This window comes from Pagrus pagrus (assembly GCF_965226575.1).
Source record: "Pagrus pagrus genome assembly, chromosome: 15".
Lineage (NCBI taxonomy): Eukaryota > Metazoa > Chordata > Actinopteri > Spariformes > Sparidae > Pagrus > Pagrus pagrus.
Genome location: NC_140199.1, coordinates 1,549,095 through 1,564,821, shown reverse-complemented (window position 1 = coordinate 1,564,821; position 15,727 = coordinate 1,549,095). Strand labels below are relative to the sequence as shown.

The window sequence follows — 15,727 nt, the reverse complement described above, 5'->3', positions numbered from 1 at the left end:
GGAGAAAAATGGCAAAAACATTTAAAAAAAAAGAGCAATCATAGAAGCCAGTAGATAAAAAACAATAAGATTTGAAGCACATTGTTTTGTTTCTGATCAGGACTGATGGAGTCAAATGTGGACTGATTGACAGAACACTGGAAGTCACCAGTAGAAACCTTTCACAGAAGCATGTTTGATATAATATTCACAGAGTACATTCACCGGCCTCTTATACACACACATTTCAAACACAGGCTAAAATAATGTCTCTCCTCAGCGAGTTCATAAACACTGAGCGTCTGTCCAACAGTTCCTCATGCATACGCCTGGCAGACAGCCCAGCTCATCATGGATCAGCAGAAACAAACACATGCACTGTTTTCTCGAAGCCGGCCGGTAATTTGATATTTCGCACTTTTAGTATTTCGTTTGGATCATATTAGATTGTCATAATACTGTGAGATTGCTGCTGAAATGTTGCTAAATGGACACAAAAGGACAGTGAGAGACATCTAGCCATTCATCCATCTTCCCTTCTTCACCATCACAGATTTATTTACATATGTACACCGCCCAGCTCCATTAGAAACAACCTAAATATCTGTGGTATCGAATAATAGAGTGATGCACAATCAACTACCAGCCCGGCATTGCAAAATTCATATTGTAAATATTATGTGTATACAAGTCAATTCTAATTCTTGTCTTCTTATTATATTGTTTATTTTTTACTTTTTATTATTAATCATTGTAATTACTGTCCTTTGGCTGCTGTGACAAAGAAATTTCCCCCATTTGCGGGACAAATAAAGGAATTCTGATTCTGATATAATCAGCTGTATATTGGTATCAGTGCAATTATAGCAGATAAATGGAGCCAAATTGCTCCGATTGACTTTAGGCAGCAATAACACCCTCCAGCTGTGTGCATGGCTGCATGCTCCTCTACAGAGGAACTACACTGTTGTTGTTGTTCACGACCTCAAGTTGCTGCAGTTTTTCTTAGACGACATTCTTAGCAACTACTTTTTTAGAATACAAAAATGTTAAGAAGCTCATCAGTCATGAAAAGCAGGTTATTATTGGTTATCGGCTGGGTGGAAGAAAAGCACACACACTGTGCATCGCGAATAAAATATAACCACGTTTTTCATGCTGTTCCTCCTGCAACTCCGCTGCCAGTAACAGTCGTTGATACAAAACACACACACATTAAAAAAGCAACAAAAACAAAAAAACTGACAGCAATCGCCGAGAACAGATCTGATAATGTTCACATGAGACGACAAGCTCCACAGCTTCACTGAGATGCAGAGTTGTCTGTTGGTGGGACAGGTGTTTTGAATGGTTCAGTCTCAGGTGAGCTGTTTGACTGATCTCCAGGTGAAGTAGAAGTAGGATCAAGTTGATGTCCTTTATTACCCGACTCCGGGTCAGCGCTGCTTCCACACTGAGGGATGAGGTCTGGCTTGAATTTCTTCAACAATGCGAACACAACCACAACCCCAACAAGTACCAGTAGCACACCAACTATGATGCCTGCAATCAGCCCAGACCCAGACTCAGGGTGCACAGGCTCTTCGTACTTCGGGTTATTAAATGGTTCACTGTCTTCCTGGCTGACCGGGTTCTTCATCCGACAGGAGAATGTTTTGACATGTCTTGTCTCATCACTGGTGATGGTGAAGTTATACCCCATCTTCTTCCACTCCTCATCTCCCATCTTCCAGCTGTACTCGATCGGTTCAGCCGCTTTCACAAACTCACTGTTTTCGTCATCACAGCTCAGCCTGCAGCTCTCTAAAGTATGGCTGCATGTCAGCGTTCTGAGCGCAACTGAAGGCTTCGGCACTTTGCTGATCGCTTTAACATTATAGCTCTGCCCATGGACCTTGTTGTTGATTTCCACTGTGTACGAACCCTCATCAGCTTTGTTCATGTTTGTGACTTCCAGACGTCCAGAGACTGGGTCCAGGGTTGTGCGGCCTTCATATTTGTCGTAATAAGTCAACTCAACCTCACCCTTCACCCATTCAGCCAGCAGGTTACCGTTGTACTTCCACAGGATGTTGGTGATGGCTCCGGTTCCAGTAGGCCGCAGCTCGAGGTTACCGCCAACCACGAAGTAAGACGGTATAACTTGGGCTTGAGAACAGTCCAGGGCCGCCCACAGCAGAACCGCGCCGAGCCAGAAGGTGATCTGCTTCTCCATGTTCACGGATCAATACGGGACTGAGAGAACATCGATCTTCATATCAGTGAAAAAAGACGATATTCACCGCACGTTCGCAAGGAGGCAACACCCTTCTCTTCCGCCTTCTCGGTCTGCCCTGGCTTCTACGCAGCGGGTTGAACGAAGAGGACCCAGGAACATTTAGTTGTCCATATTAGTGCCCGATGGATATTCGATACATTTTAAAATAGATTATGAGAAAAATCAACCCGCTGCCACAACTACATATTATTTAACTACCAGTCATTTAGCCTGTACATTGTAGACATTGTCGCTGGTCTCGAATAAGTACACGTTTCGCTCAAAGCGTCAAGGCAGTAACGTTAGCCAGCTATAGCAACGTTAGCTAACGTCCCAACGGAAAAAAAAGTTGTTTTAATAAAGTTGGAATCAGAAAATAATAAAATACTTTAATACAAGATGGACAAAACTGAAATGACATTAAGTATTCTGGTGAAGATTACACTGTTTGGTGTCGTTTTAATGGCGGTTAGAGCTGTTGGCAAACATGAGGGTGTCACCAGTGGAACGTAATTGTTGGGGAGACGGAATTCATCGTAACACCAGTCGAAACCGAAAGTAAAGCACCCCTGTGTGTGTGTGTGTGTGTGTGTGTGTGTGATAGTTTAAAACCTACGTCACACAGGGTGTATACACAGTTACACCCATCTGAGAGCTGCAGTGGTGACAGAGACAGACGCTGAGGGAAAACAATAATACAACACATATGTTGTTAAACCCTGCATGGATCAGTGCAGAGGTCATGACAGCAGACGTGAATATGAATATAATCAACGCAAACAAACTTTAATTAACAAATATTTGCGACTGTGTGCGACAACTAAAGATGCATTTATTACACAAGTCTATTAAAACTGAACAGTAGGTTTGACTCTATGTACGAGTGTTATTTCTAGCCAAAATTATATTGATTTTATTTTAAAATTAATTACAGCCACATCTATTGGGTTAGGTTCCCTTCAGGAGCATCTGCAATTATTAAGTGTCTCCCAATCTACATGAAAACAATCATTCTGTCAACTTAAAGGTACTGCAAGGACTTTGTACTGGTTATAAAAATGCTAAATCCTCTCATCAGGTCTGATTCCAGCCATCCAGGTGGAACAAGTCATATAATTAAAACTGCTTTAGTGTGTGCAGGGGATGAATCGAGGTGTTTCACAGCTGGAGGAGTGAAGCTGCTCAACCCAAGTCTGGTGGAGAGGTGCAGAAGTAAAAGTTGCTTAGTTTCATCATCTTTCTTCCACCGGGGACGCCCTTTGTGATGCTGACAAATGATGAAAGTAAACATTGTGTTGATGATAAGAAACTTTTACCAAAGTCATGAATTGTATGGTCATTGTATCTTTTCCTCAAACACTGGAAGCAGCTGTTCCCATGTTTAAGAGAAACAACTTGTTTTTGGCGTCCATGTTGCTCCCACTTTCCGGAAGAATGACTTCCCAACTCTTTTGTTGCTGCCTTCATCCTCTCAAGATTACAAGAAATATTTCTTGGCATTTAAAATGAAATCGAGAAACTGCTCAATTTTGAAACGCTCCATTTAGAAAATAAATCTCCATCTTGTCCTTTTTAAAAGGCAGAGCGACAGATATAAATATCTAACGGTCTTTCCCACCTGATCTACAAACACTCGAGAGCGAGGTGCTGGAGCTATATCACTGCAAAGATATGAACTGAATCAAATTCACACACCGAACACAAAGCTGTGTCAGAGCTACTTGTTTCAGACATTTGGAGCAGAAGTTATTGAACGTCACTACTTGAATCATCTAGAAATACGTTCCATCAGTTGTTTTACTCGCTGCAGAGCGCCTGAACAGCTTGTTCCCCAAAAAACTTTGCCCCATAGAAGTGTGGAGGCTCGGTACTGGGGCGGATCCTGTTGCTTCACCAAAACTTAGTTCCTCATTTAAGTGCCCATCACTTTATTCTTCTACTGGAAGTAATAACAACTAATTAAAGTATAAAACAAGTATAAATCTCTTTAATTTTACAAGCAACTTGAAAATATCAAGACAGTTCTGATACTACAACAAGTGACAGCTCATGAAACAACATCCCAACACTTAGAGGACACGATTATTAAAAGTATGACAGAGTTAAACAACAACAGTTTAAAAAGGAGATTAAAACAGTTTTAGTTCTGACAGCGGAGTGGGAGTCTGGACTTCTGAGGCGTGGACGCAGCTTCGTTATCTGATGCTTTGGGCCTGGCAGGGATCTTCGTCTCCTTCTTACCGCCCTTCTTCTTCTGGGAAAGACAAATGACAAAAATGCAGATTCATTTTAACAGCTGGGTGAACCGTCCTGTGGGAGGCCCCGTGTCCGCTGAGCTCATTCAGCAGAACAACTGGAGAGCTGGCTGACTCCTCGTGTTAAATTTCTGGACGTTTCAAGAAAGTAAACCAAGTTGAATATATCCGTCGTTGCTCACCTTGAAGAAGGGAACGCGTTTGCTCTCGTTGAAGACGAGGTTCTCGTCGATGAAGGACGGCTCTGTGGCCACGCTTTCGTTGCAAGTGCTCAGCTCTTCCTCCAGAGAGTCCTGGACACAATGCGGAGGAGCGAAGTGGAGAAGGAGCAGAGATTAGCAAGGGTTTCATAAATATTATATCAGTGGTGTAAATGATGGAGAGCACAGGGAGTAAACCAACAGTAGACACAAGTAACTGACAGATCTGAGTCTGTCGCTGCCTCCAGGAGAAAAATAAAGAACTAAAAGTGAACGTACGTGGTCGACCTGGCTGTGTTTGTCCTCCTCCTCCTCCTCCAGTTCATCCTCGTCCATGGCGGCGTGCAGCTCCTCCTGCTGCCTCCTCAAGCTCTCCAGCAGCTCGCTGCGGCTCTGCAACTTCATCAGCTTCCTCGGATACACAAACTCTCGCCGCTGAGGAGTCGCACCTGAAGGCAGCAACAGAGCCGAGTATTAACATCTGAACCCAACAAATACGAACAGAACCGGACAGGGAGGTTAAATCGTGTGTACCGGTGGGAACGTCCTGCTGCAGCTCCTCCTGCAGGAAGCCGTGGACCAGCTGTTGACACGTCTCCATGTGGTCCTGGAGCTCTGCCTGCTGTTGTTCCAGGACCGTCCGGTTCACGGCGGTCTGATCCTGTACAGCCGCCAGAGACTGCTTCACCTCCTCCTGCCGACCGGACAGCTCCTGCTCGGTCGCTCGGAGGTGTTCAGTGCAGCGCGTCTGGACGTTCTGGAAAAGAGATGAAGGATTAAAGTTAAGTTTAGAATAATTAAACCTGAAAAACCTGCAGATACGAATAAAACTCAAAAGATAAACGGAGGTCTTTTTTACCTGATGAAGCGTCTGAACTTCGGTTGAAATCGTCCCCATCAGCGAGAGGTGTTCCTGGGCTTGAGTCTCTGCGTGCTCCCTGACTCTGGAGCTCCACTGGAGGTCACGTTCAACCAGACCTGCAGTCACAAATCGACATTAATAATGTCCTGTACTCACGTGTTTACGGTTTGAATGATAACTGAAGGCGTGATGAGTTTGTTACCGGACACTGAGCTGTGGAGGTGAGCGCAGCAGCCCGTCATCTCCTCTAGCGTCTGTCGGCTCTCGTCAGCGGTCTGACGCAGAGAGGAGGCCAGAGAGGAGGAGGTGGAGGAGAGGAGGTCCGCCTGGGCCGAGGCCTGACGCTCGACTGAACTGCAGCCGCTGCACAGACACAAGAAAAGATGATTTGATGAATCTAAAACCTCCTTTTCTAGATTTTCTTTTCTAGACTGATGATGTCGGTCTTTAACTTGTGTTTGCAGGTCAAATGTTTCACTCAGACTCACCTGCTGATGTTCTCCTGCAGGGTCTGCAGAGGTTTCTGTAGAGATCTGGAGGCAGAGCGCAGGTCAGTGAAGTCCTTCTCAGCCTCCATGGACAGCAGGTTGAGCTGGTCCTGCAGGCACTGGATGGTCTGCTTCATACCCTGACAGAAGGAAACACAGTGGTGTTGGTTCAGTAAGCTACAAAAACTCCTGGAAAGCATTTTGGAAAAGCTGCAGGTGAGAAAAATGTCTTTTGAGGTGGACTGAGAGAAAAAGATGAGTTCACCAGCTCAGTCTGCTTCACGTCTCTTACCGTCTGGTGTCTCTCCTGAGCTTGTCTGATCTTGTCCTCCAGCTCGTCCTGTTCAGCCTGCAGTGAGCTCAGGCCCGTCACGGCGGCCTCCCTCAGCCCGGACAGCTCCTGAACCAAGCCACTGAAGAATACACCCACCTCCTTCATCGCCTCCACCTGAGAGAGAAAACCATCACAATGATGAGGATGGTGAAGACGTTTGGCAGAGGTGAAAGAAGACCGATCACAAAGACGACCGACCTTGTCGGCCAGAGCTCGCTGCGTCTCCACGGCGGCTCTCAGACTGTCGTTGAGCTCCTTGACGGCTGACAGACCCATCAGAGTCCGAGCCACCAGGACCTCCTCCATGTCCTGCCGATGCTCCTCCTACAAACACAAAATCAAAGACAGGCGTCAAATATACGTTTCCTTTAGGCCACATTAACAGATCCAGAGGTCGTCCCGTCCTCACCAGCAGCTGCAGCATGCTCTCCTTGTCCTGCAGACACAGCGCCTCCTGCTGCTGCACTTTGTCTCGACAGCGAGCGACGCCCTCGGCCACCAGCTGCCCGACTCCACCTGCCAGGGACTCCACGGAGGTCAGAGCTCCCTTCAGCGCCGCCTCGTTCATCACGAGCAAACCGTCTGTCCAGGAGAAAGGACAGAATTACAGAGTTAAACACTTTTGCTTATCTAAATAAATCCTAAATGTTCAGTTATCACAAATCTTTAATGTGCAAGTTCTGCAACAATAACTTGGTCCTAACTGCCTCCTCTCCCTCTCTCTGGACCAGACTGCCATTAAAGCTGGATCCTCATCGGGCCGTGGACTTACCGACGGCCTGTGAGTAGCTGCTCAGCATGTCGTGGTGTTTGGTTCCTTGCTGCTGAACGCGGCACTGCATGTCGCTGAACGCTCCGTCCATCCGCTGAGCAAAACTCTGTTGGATCTGACTGTTGTGCTGCTCCACCTGCAAATTCAAACACGTGTGCGTTAGTCCGGATTCACTGTTTCTACTGTGTGCTTCGTCTCCATTTGGCGAATAAATCACCATCAACACACGCGTGTAGGGAAGCCGAGCGAGTGAAACGCTTACATCAACTACTTGATTACTAGTGATGAACTCAAGATGCACAAGGTCGAACATCTTCGCTGGATTACTGAGAGGATTTTAACAGATGCGTGTTACTGACACGACATTAATATCTCACTGTTTTATATGATGCTTATCATAAATATCTTGCCACCCTGAACAAAGACTCCCACACACTGTCCACTTTATTATCAGGTTATTATTTATGCATCAAGATAACCTGATGAAGGTCTGAGTACCGAAATGTTGTCGTCATTAAACTTAATTGCAGTGTGCAGGAGTGCCGGCCTTCGGTCTTCTCCTACACCGAGTCCTCTCATGTTCTTAAAGATAAATCAATTAATCTCAGAAATATTCTACACATCTCCTCTTGAGCGAAGAGCGCCGCTTTGAGTCAGAGCATTTATCAGATAAGAAATAAATTAGGAAGCAGGAAACTGTTTTTCGTCTGAAAAATACAAAATGAGGAGTCACATGATTTTAACTTGACGTTTGTAAAAATGACCTTTTTCTTCCGGTCCAGCTTGTCATGGAGACCCGACACATCACTGGTGCTGACATCTGCTGTGCTCAGCAGCTGGACGAGGAAACACAAAACACAATTCTCAGCAACAGGTCAAAAAATATGAACCAGCATTTTAAATTCTCATCAGAAACAAAGAACTAAAGAGTCGCATTAATGTGATCGTCACTCTGACGTGTAAATGTTTGATTTATTTCTGAAAATCTAAGTACAAACCAGAGAAAAAGGAAGTTTGGTCAAAAAGAGCCAAAACAGGAAGTTACAGCATCATTAGAGAAACTATTAATAATATGGAAAGTACACGAAGAGAAAAGAGGAACAGCTGGCAGAAAAAGAAGGAAGAAAGCAAATTTAACCCAACAACACCTAAATATAGTGAATGACACGTCAGAACATAAACACACTGACAGGCCCGGTGTGTGTTTGTACCTGTCCTGCGGTGCTGTACAGGGTCGTCTGGACCGAGCTGAGCTCCGAGCTGATGAACTCCTCCTGACTCAGCTTCTCTTTGGTCTGCTGCAGGTCCTGACTCGTCTCCTCCAGCCTGAAATCAACAGTGGAGGAGATGTAACTAAGTACAATTACTGGAGCACTGTACTGAAGTACTTTTGGGCCTCAGGAGAACTTTCAGTCCTCTGGTTTTACTTGCAGGATACAAATCATCATCCTCTTCAACAGGTTTAACTAACTTAACTTACATGCGCCCATCTGACACTCAACTCGACCCATTTGTTCCAAATTAGGTTGAATTTATCTTCATAGATCCTCAAAGGATAACTCAATCTTAAAATTATTCCACAATAATCTTGTATAGTAGGCGGCATCATGTTTTGAAAAGTCATCTTCTCTCTAATCCATTAAATTAACCGAGGATCACTGAAACCTGCAAACCGGATTTCACGATTCATGGAAACTAAGATTCAGGTTTTGGCCGCATGTGTAACCACAACAGTCGGACCCGGGCCCGTGAAGTGCAACTGGAAATTCTCATTGGTCGCATCAGTGAGCCTGAAACTCAGCAGGTGGATTCAGAAAGAAAATCTAGTCCATGTCGTGTAAAATGTAAATATAACCTACACCAGCCGGGTGTGTCGTGCTCTCTGCAGACCATTCTGTCAGCACACAGCAGCTTTACTGTCAAACACTTCAAACAGCTGATTGCATCTTTATTTACTAAATCTAAAAGGTTAAAACGATGAAGCTAAGCTCAGTTTCCTGTTGCGGTTGTTCTGATATAAAGGAAGGAAAACATTTAAACCTTATTCCTGTTTAAAATCATCTACGTGACGTGCAGTGAAGTCATCTTTCTGCTGACATGTCGTACAGTAACGGACGACTCACCTCTGCTGCTTCTCGTCCAGCTCGACGGCACACTGCTCCAGTTTGGTTTTACTGTCCTCGAACAGCTCGGTCACCTGCAGAGAGGAAACACTGGTGAGGACACCTGCTGCAGGTGGAGATCATAACAGTGAAACGTACTTTCTCTTTCCTCCGACGCCTCCACAAAAATAAACCCAGCAGCTGAATGTAACTTATCATTAATTCAACAGCAGCTGCTGCGTCGTAAATAGTTTCACCAACGTTTCTGTTTTTATTGATGCTTATCTTTACTTTATCTTTACTTTCCTCTGTGCTGCTGTAAAAAAACAGTGAATATTTAACTGAAATGATTCATCAACATGGCTGCAGTTGAACTGTCTGAAGACTGACTGTTGTTGATTTAACTTATATCTTCTCATCTCATCAACCACTTTTCCGTGAGGGTCGCAGGGATGTTACCGCTTCATCCCCTCCTTTCAGGGGGTGGCGGGGGTCACTGGAGCCAATCCCAGTTTTCATATGGGCGAATTACTTATGTCTTAATACTTAAAAACTCTCAGACTACATTCAAACTTCCTCGTTGTGACTCCATCCTGCTACAGAAGAAAAGTCCACCCGTACCTTCCTGAGCTCCTCCTCCATGGCAGCGATCCGCTCAGTGCACTCTGTTGTTTGCTCCTCCTGAGAGGTGATCTGACCCATCATACTCCTGACACACACACACACACACAGACACACAGACACACACACACACAGACACACACACACACAGACACACACACACACACACACACACACACACACACACACACACACACACACACACACACACACACACACACACACACACACACACACACACACACACCCGTCAGTTCATATCATCACACACAACCAGCATCTCTAAAAGTGAACGTACATCTTATTAATGTTCTGAATGATTATACCTTCACTTCTTTGTTGAATTAATAAAACTCCTCACTCACAGTTATAATATGTCTGTTTATTATTAGAGCTGCTGATCAGTCGATTTATTGACTAGTTGATCGAAAGAAAAATTAATCTCCAACTATCTTGATAATCGATTATTCATTTTTAAAAAGGAAAATATGAAACATCGTCTGGTTGCAGCTTCTTAAACGCGACAGTAGATGAAGAGTTTTTGGGGGTTTTGGACAAAAGAAGCAGTTTGAAGACGGCTTTTTAAAACAACGAAGCACCTCATGAAATATCAGCCTCTCCAAGTGCCACTAATAAGAGACATTAAAATAAAATAGCGCAGGCCGACTCTGTTAAGTTTACTTTAAAAAGCTGTTTCCTGCCAACGTTAACAGGAGCTGCTGACGCTTCAGTGATGCTGCTTCTGTTCCACCAGTGCTCGTAATGCCAGTTCCTCATTTTTAACTCAGCTGCTTGAAATATTCTTTTCCTGATAGTTTCTGTTTGTAGACACGCTTGTTTTTTTTTATTTGACCTTCAGTTAATGAATAAACACATTTTAGTTCAAGTATTCTTATTTTAAATTCTGCAGTATGTTGATTGTATTATACATTTTTAAATGGACTTAAGCTCCCTCTGGTGGCGCAGTGTGAGGATAGTGGGACTCAACTTGATAAACATGAAGATTTTCTACCTTTCCCTCACTGACAATCGAGCATCTTTTACTTTTTGACTGTTGGTTGAACAAAATAAAACATTTGATGGCGTTTACAGATAAAAAGAAAGTAGTTCTGTAGTTGAAGCTTCATCCTAAACTTATTGATTTGAGACCTCCTGTTATAAAATCTAGGAGACTTCTACATGAGTTTGGTGATGAACCAGGTGTTTTACAGTTGAAAAGGATGAAATAAACTTGTGTGACGTACTCGTAGTTTTCTGCAGACAGATAAACTCCGTTCTTGTCTCGAGTGGCGGCCAGGTCGCGCTTCAGACGCTCGATCTCCTCCGTGTATTCCTGAGAGGACGCAAACACAAATCAATCATGAGCTGCTCTGATACAAAACCTTTTAATTGATCCTGAAGAGTGAGAATAAAATCTTGCGTGTGAAACTCTTCTACCTTGATGAGCGTCCTCTTGGTGAGCTTCTGGTTGACTTCAGGTTTGTTCATGATGTTCTTGGCTCGGCTGGCGTACTCCAGCGTGCTCAGAGTCTCCTGCAGAGACGGAGATCAAATCACAACCATGAGCATGAAGAGGAGGAAAACTTAAACAGGTTTAAAAAGAATAGAAACGTAACATCTCAGAGCAACACAACAGCTGTGACAACAGGACGTACCTCCAGGTTGCTGGAGGACGGTGACACGGTGGCGATGATGGAGGTTTTTGTTCGTCCTCCCAGCGAGTCCTGCAGGATTCTGGTCAGCTTGGACTCTCTGTGGGAAGAGATCATTCGCAGGATGATGAGAAAAATCAAGGTGGAGAAACAAGTTGTGGGTCGCTTTGTACTTTGTAGACACACAAACGCATAAAACCTTCTCATCCAACTCTGGGCAGGAAAACACTTTTCCAAAAAATGTCTAATTTCTTTCTTCGACACATCTCAGGATTTTCTAAAAACAGCCAGGTTTTCCTGCATGTGATGTTTTTGGCTTTCGTGTCTCTACCTGTACGGGACGTGAGGCCGCTTCTCCACCAGAGCGGTGATGACTCTGCCCAGTGTCAGCAGAGACTGGTTGATGTTTCCCGCCTCGCGAGCTCGCTTGTCCACCGCGCCTGAACGCCCGATGTTCTCACTGCCGGCAAGATCCACCTGGAGGAGGAAGGTGACACTGTGTTACTGCAGTGAAAGCTGGAGGTGATGTCTTACTAGTTTTACTTCTGTTCTGCAATCAATTTTTTATTTTCCACTTGTACTCGACACTTACTCCATCACAGGTACATTAATTACTTGTGTAATTATGTACAGTTTTCCCTCATATTCAACATGAAGAATAATTACCAGATTGAGTTTGCCGATCTTCACCAGCTCCTCTCCGTCCAGAGTGATCTCCTTCATGTGGATGGTGACCGAGAAGACGGAGTGGGAGCGACTTCAGAGACACGAGAGGGAAACGGTCAACAAACCAAACGCAGGTCTGACACAGAAAGTTGTGAATGAAACAGGAATCATCCAGAAGGACGATCGCTCGCCGGAGGACAGTTTACCTGGAGTAGGCGTTCATGAGCGTGGAGGCTGTCCTCCTCTTGGCTGATCCTCTCTCCAGGATCTGATAAACTTCATCTTTGTTGTGAACCGTCACCTCCTCCAGACCCTTGACCACCACACCTCGCTGCAACACACGACACGGCAGTCGGAACGGAAGACACACAAGATGAAACAAACAAAATGTCTTATGCAGGACAGCATGTTTTATACGACAGAGGTAGACTCGATGTGCTGGGGAATATTTTTATTGACGTGTAATTGCATTAATAAGCTTGATGAGGTTCTGATCCTTCCCAGTAGTCAAACACGCCACAGCGATCGATTAAAAGAATAGTTTTGGAAGCATTTTTTAATGTCTTTAATGTAAAATAGGCTAAATAGCTCATTTAGATTAGCTGTGTAAGAAAAGAAAACCTTCCCAAAATGTTTTCCTTGAGGCCGAAGCAATAAAAGAAGCCACGTCCACATTTCTTAAACGGTCACCTTGTTTCGAGGGTCGTCGAAGAGCTGCAGCCGCTCGTTGACGTCCTCGGTGGGGCTGAGCAGGTCGAACAGCTCCTCGTTGTAGATCTCCAGCAGGGAGACTTTGACTGAGAACTCAGTGCCGTTCTCAGAGAGCTTCTCAAAGATCTGGTGCAGCGTTCTGGGGATGATTCCAGCCAGAGGGTCCTAAAAACAAAGTTCAGTTCAGTTTCTGCTGAATACAGATCTGTTAGTGCCCGAGAGAGATTTTCATTACATCTTTGTTCCCTTTAAAACAGACTCACCTCCTCCCAGGTGAACTGCTCGTTCGGACTTCTCTCTCCCTCCATGGTGAACGTCTTTCCTGTTCCTGTCTGACCGTAGCTGCACAGAAAGGATAAGTTGTTAATGATCACTTGTTGTTTTATCATGTTCGTTCATCACAATGTTTCTGCACAGTTCAGAGCAGAACAACATGACATTTAAGGGAACACTTACGCAAAAACAGTGCAGTTGTATCCCATAATGACTTCATCCAGAATGGGACACACGACGTTCCTGTACACTTCAATCTGTTTGGCAGCTGGACCGAACACCTGCAGGGAAAATACATGAGACGGCGACAATTAACCTCCAGTGCACGTCTAATATTCTCACTTTTCCTCTCCGACTCTCTTTGGACTCTTGAGCTGTTGTAACATGTGAATCTCCTCAATTAAAGATCAATAATTCTTATATTTCCGTTGCAGATCCATTAAAATTCACCCGGATCAGCGGCGATAAAGATCTTTAGGATCAGCAACACAGCGTCTGCACCCACTCACCATGTCGAACGTGTAGGTCTTTCGTGAGGCTTTGTCGTTCACTCCTCCCGTCTTCACCATCACCTCCTTCCTGTTTGAATCGCAGTCGATGACCCCGTAGGAGGACTTGCGCTCCATCGTGTTGAAAGGCCTGAAAACAAAGAGACACCTCTGATTGACAACAACTCATCATCGCCACAACTGTGAGGGATCATCAACCACAGCCAAAAACATTCAACAATAATGTACATTATGTATGAAGGCTCAGACAAACAAGCAATGCAGAAAACATGTCATAACACCCTCTCTGCAAAACATTTAACTGAGATACAGACAGACAGCAGAACTGCAGACTTTAACCACCGAGTGACCACAACACATCCAATCAACAGCAATACACTGAAGCACGGCCTCTGCTGCTGTCAGACTTCTTTCATTAAAATCCAACTACAGATCTCAGACTAACAGCTGGGATTTAAAGCTTTAATCCCAAAAGGTTTCGTTAAAAGAACAAAATAATGAAGCCTCAGTTTATGTCTCAAGAAAACCCTTCAGGTCATTTAACAAACCACTAGTCTGAAGACGATCCCCGAGTCTGTCAGAGACTAGTCGTCTGGATGACAAACAGATATTGTGATTAGATATATTAACATGACTTTTATTCCCTAATCCAAACAAAGACGGTAAACGGAAGTAAGATGTGTTCCTGCTTGATTTTCAGCAGTTTTTAACTCCATCCAACAGAAAATACGTTTTTAAAAAGCTACGCAATTTCCTCCTCTGTGACATTAAACTAAGTATTTTTGGGTTGTGGACAGAAAACAAACAAAAAAGACATTTGAGGATGTCATCTTGGACTTTTATCGACCAAATAATCAATTAATCAACCAGAAATAATAATAATTGCAGCCCTTAAAATATGTTTATACCTTTAAAACATCAGTAGGTGTTAAAGAGCCTTCAGGGTGTTTTGTGAAACACTGTGACTTGACTTTACTTTATCACATGACACAAAATGGGACTAGAAATAATGCTGCCTCAGTTTCACTGTCTGCTTCCCAAAATATGAGGTTAGACTAACGGTTTTAAAGCGAACCGTGGTGTGAAAGTTGACCGTTATCATACTGTGTACGTTTTCTTATCTGTGCTTTTGAGTTCTACTTTATTACTGTTATTAAACATGTATATATTACAGGTTTATATCAAGTTTCATATGTGTCAGGACTTATGATTTTGAGACATTATAATAAAGTGATTGGGACGGATTTAATTGTGTTTGATGCTTATCTTTCAGTGCAAACCTCATACCAGTGCAACCATTTTTAGAGGGATATTCTGATACAATTTCAAGCAAAATATTACAGTAAACATGTTGATTATACAGTTTTAGGACACCATCATGTCAGTCCTTTGATTCAGCTCATAAACATGTCTGCCACATTTCACCATAGTTTAGCAGGTTTAAACTCTGACTGTCAGCTTGTGAAGTAAGTTTTTAACCCCAGAAACATAAATGAAAGAGGGGTTTTCTCTCCGTACCTGCATCTGACAACCACCTGGATGTTTCTCCCCTTCTCCTCCCGCTTCACTCCGCTCAGGTTGTGAGAAGCCATGGCTGCAGAGAGCTGTCCTCCTCTGCTCTGGTGCTCTGAAGACAACGTGTCAGTTAGCTCAAGTACAGACTTTAAATTAGCACACAAACAAAACAACAATCCTTCAGGGGGCACAGCTGCTAAAGCTATGAGAGCAATGTGTCCAGCGAGAGGTGTACAGTTAGCATGTTCGGTAAGTTAGCGCTAGCTAAAAATGACCTGGCGCTACTCCAAAGTAACTTACCGGATGACGGTGAACACTTCTTCTTCTCCTCCTCTTCTATGAATTATCCGCTTATAGTTTCCAGCACTAATATAAATTATAAGTTATATATGTATCGTGTTGCTCCTCCTCCGACAACAGTCTGTTTCCACAGTCTCTCTCTGGCGCTCTAAAACCTCCGACTGGGAACATTTCAAACAGTACTTTTAAATTCCACTCAACCAATAACAGGAGAGTAACGGCCAAACAAAC

The 15,727-nt window shown here is 44.0% G+C and overlaps 2 protein-coding genes across 3 annotated transcripts; both read right to left on the bottom strand.

Moving 5' to 3' along the window:
- Positions 1–27: 27 nt before the first annotated feature.
- Positions 28–2,324, bottom strand: LOC311270957 (CD48 antigen-like). The gene has a single exon (XM_084376245.1). The coding sequence runs from the start codon at positions 2,192–2,194 to the stop codon at positions 1,283–1,285; it is 912 nt and encodes a 303-aa protein (XP_084232371.1). The 5' UTR covers positions 2,195–2,324; the 3' UTR covers positions 28–1,282.
- A 1,877-nt stretch (positions 2,325–4,201) lies between these two features.
- kif11 (kinesin family member 11) lies at positions 4,202–15,661 on the bottom strand. Of its 2 annotated transcripts, none has more exons than XM_084375113.1 (27): positions 15,497–15,661; positions 15,200–15,308; positions 13,682–13,811; positions 13,356–13,453; positions 13,163–13,241; positions 12,879–13,064; positions 12,395–12,519; positions 12,189–12,279; positions 11,854–11,999; positions 11,526–11,622; positions 11,308–11,403; positions 11,115–11,203; positions 9,871–9,958; positions 9,271–9,344; positions 8,359–8,473; positions 7,912–7,983; positions 7,148–7,283; positions 6,785–6,957; positions 6,574–6,699; positions 6,334–6,489; positions 6,042–6,181; positions 5,756–5,916; positions 5,551–5,669; positions 5,226–5,448; positions 4,971–5,140; positions 4,674–4,784; positions 4,202–4,490 (listed from the first exon to the last, which is right to left on the bottom strand). In XM_084375113.1, the coding sequence occupies exons 2-27, from the start codon at positions 15,271–15,273 to the stop codon at positions 4,377–4,379; spliced, it is 3,189 nt and encodes a 1,062-aa protein (XP_084231239.1). In that variant the 5' UTR covers positions 15,274–15,308; positions 15,497–15,661; the 3' UTR covers positions 4,202–4,376. The 2 variants fall into 2 exon arrangements, with proteins under 2 accessions (XP_084231239.1, XP_084231240.1); XM_084375114.1 differs by having other exon boundaries at positions 4,202–4,487.
- Positions 15,662–15,727: the final 66 nt, after the last annotated feature.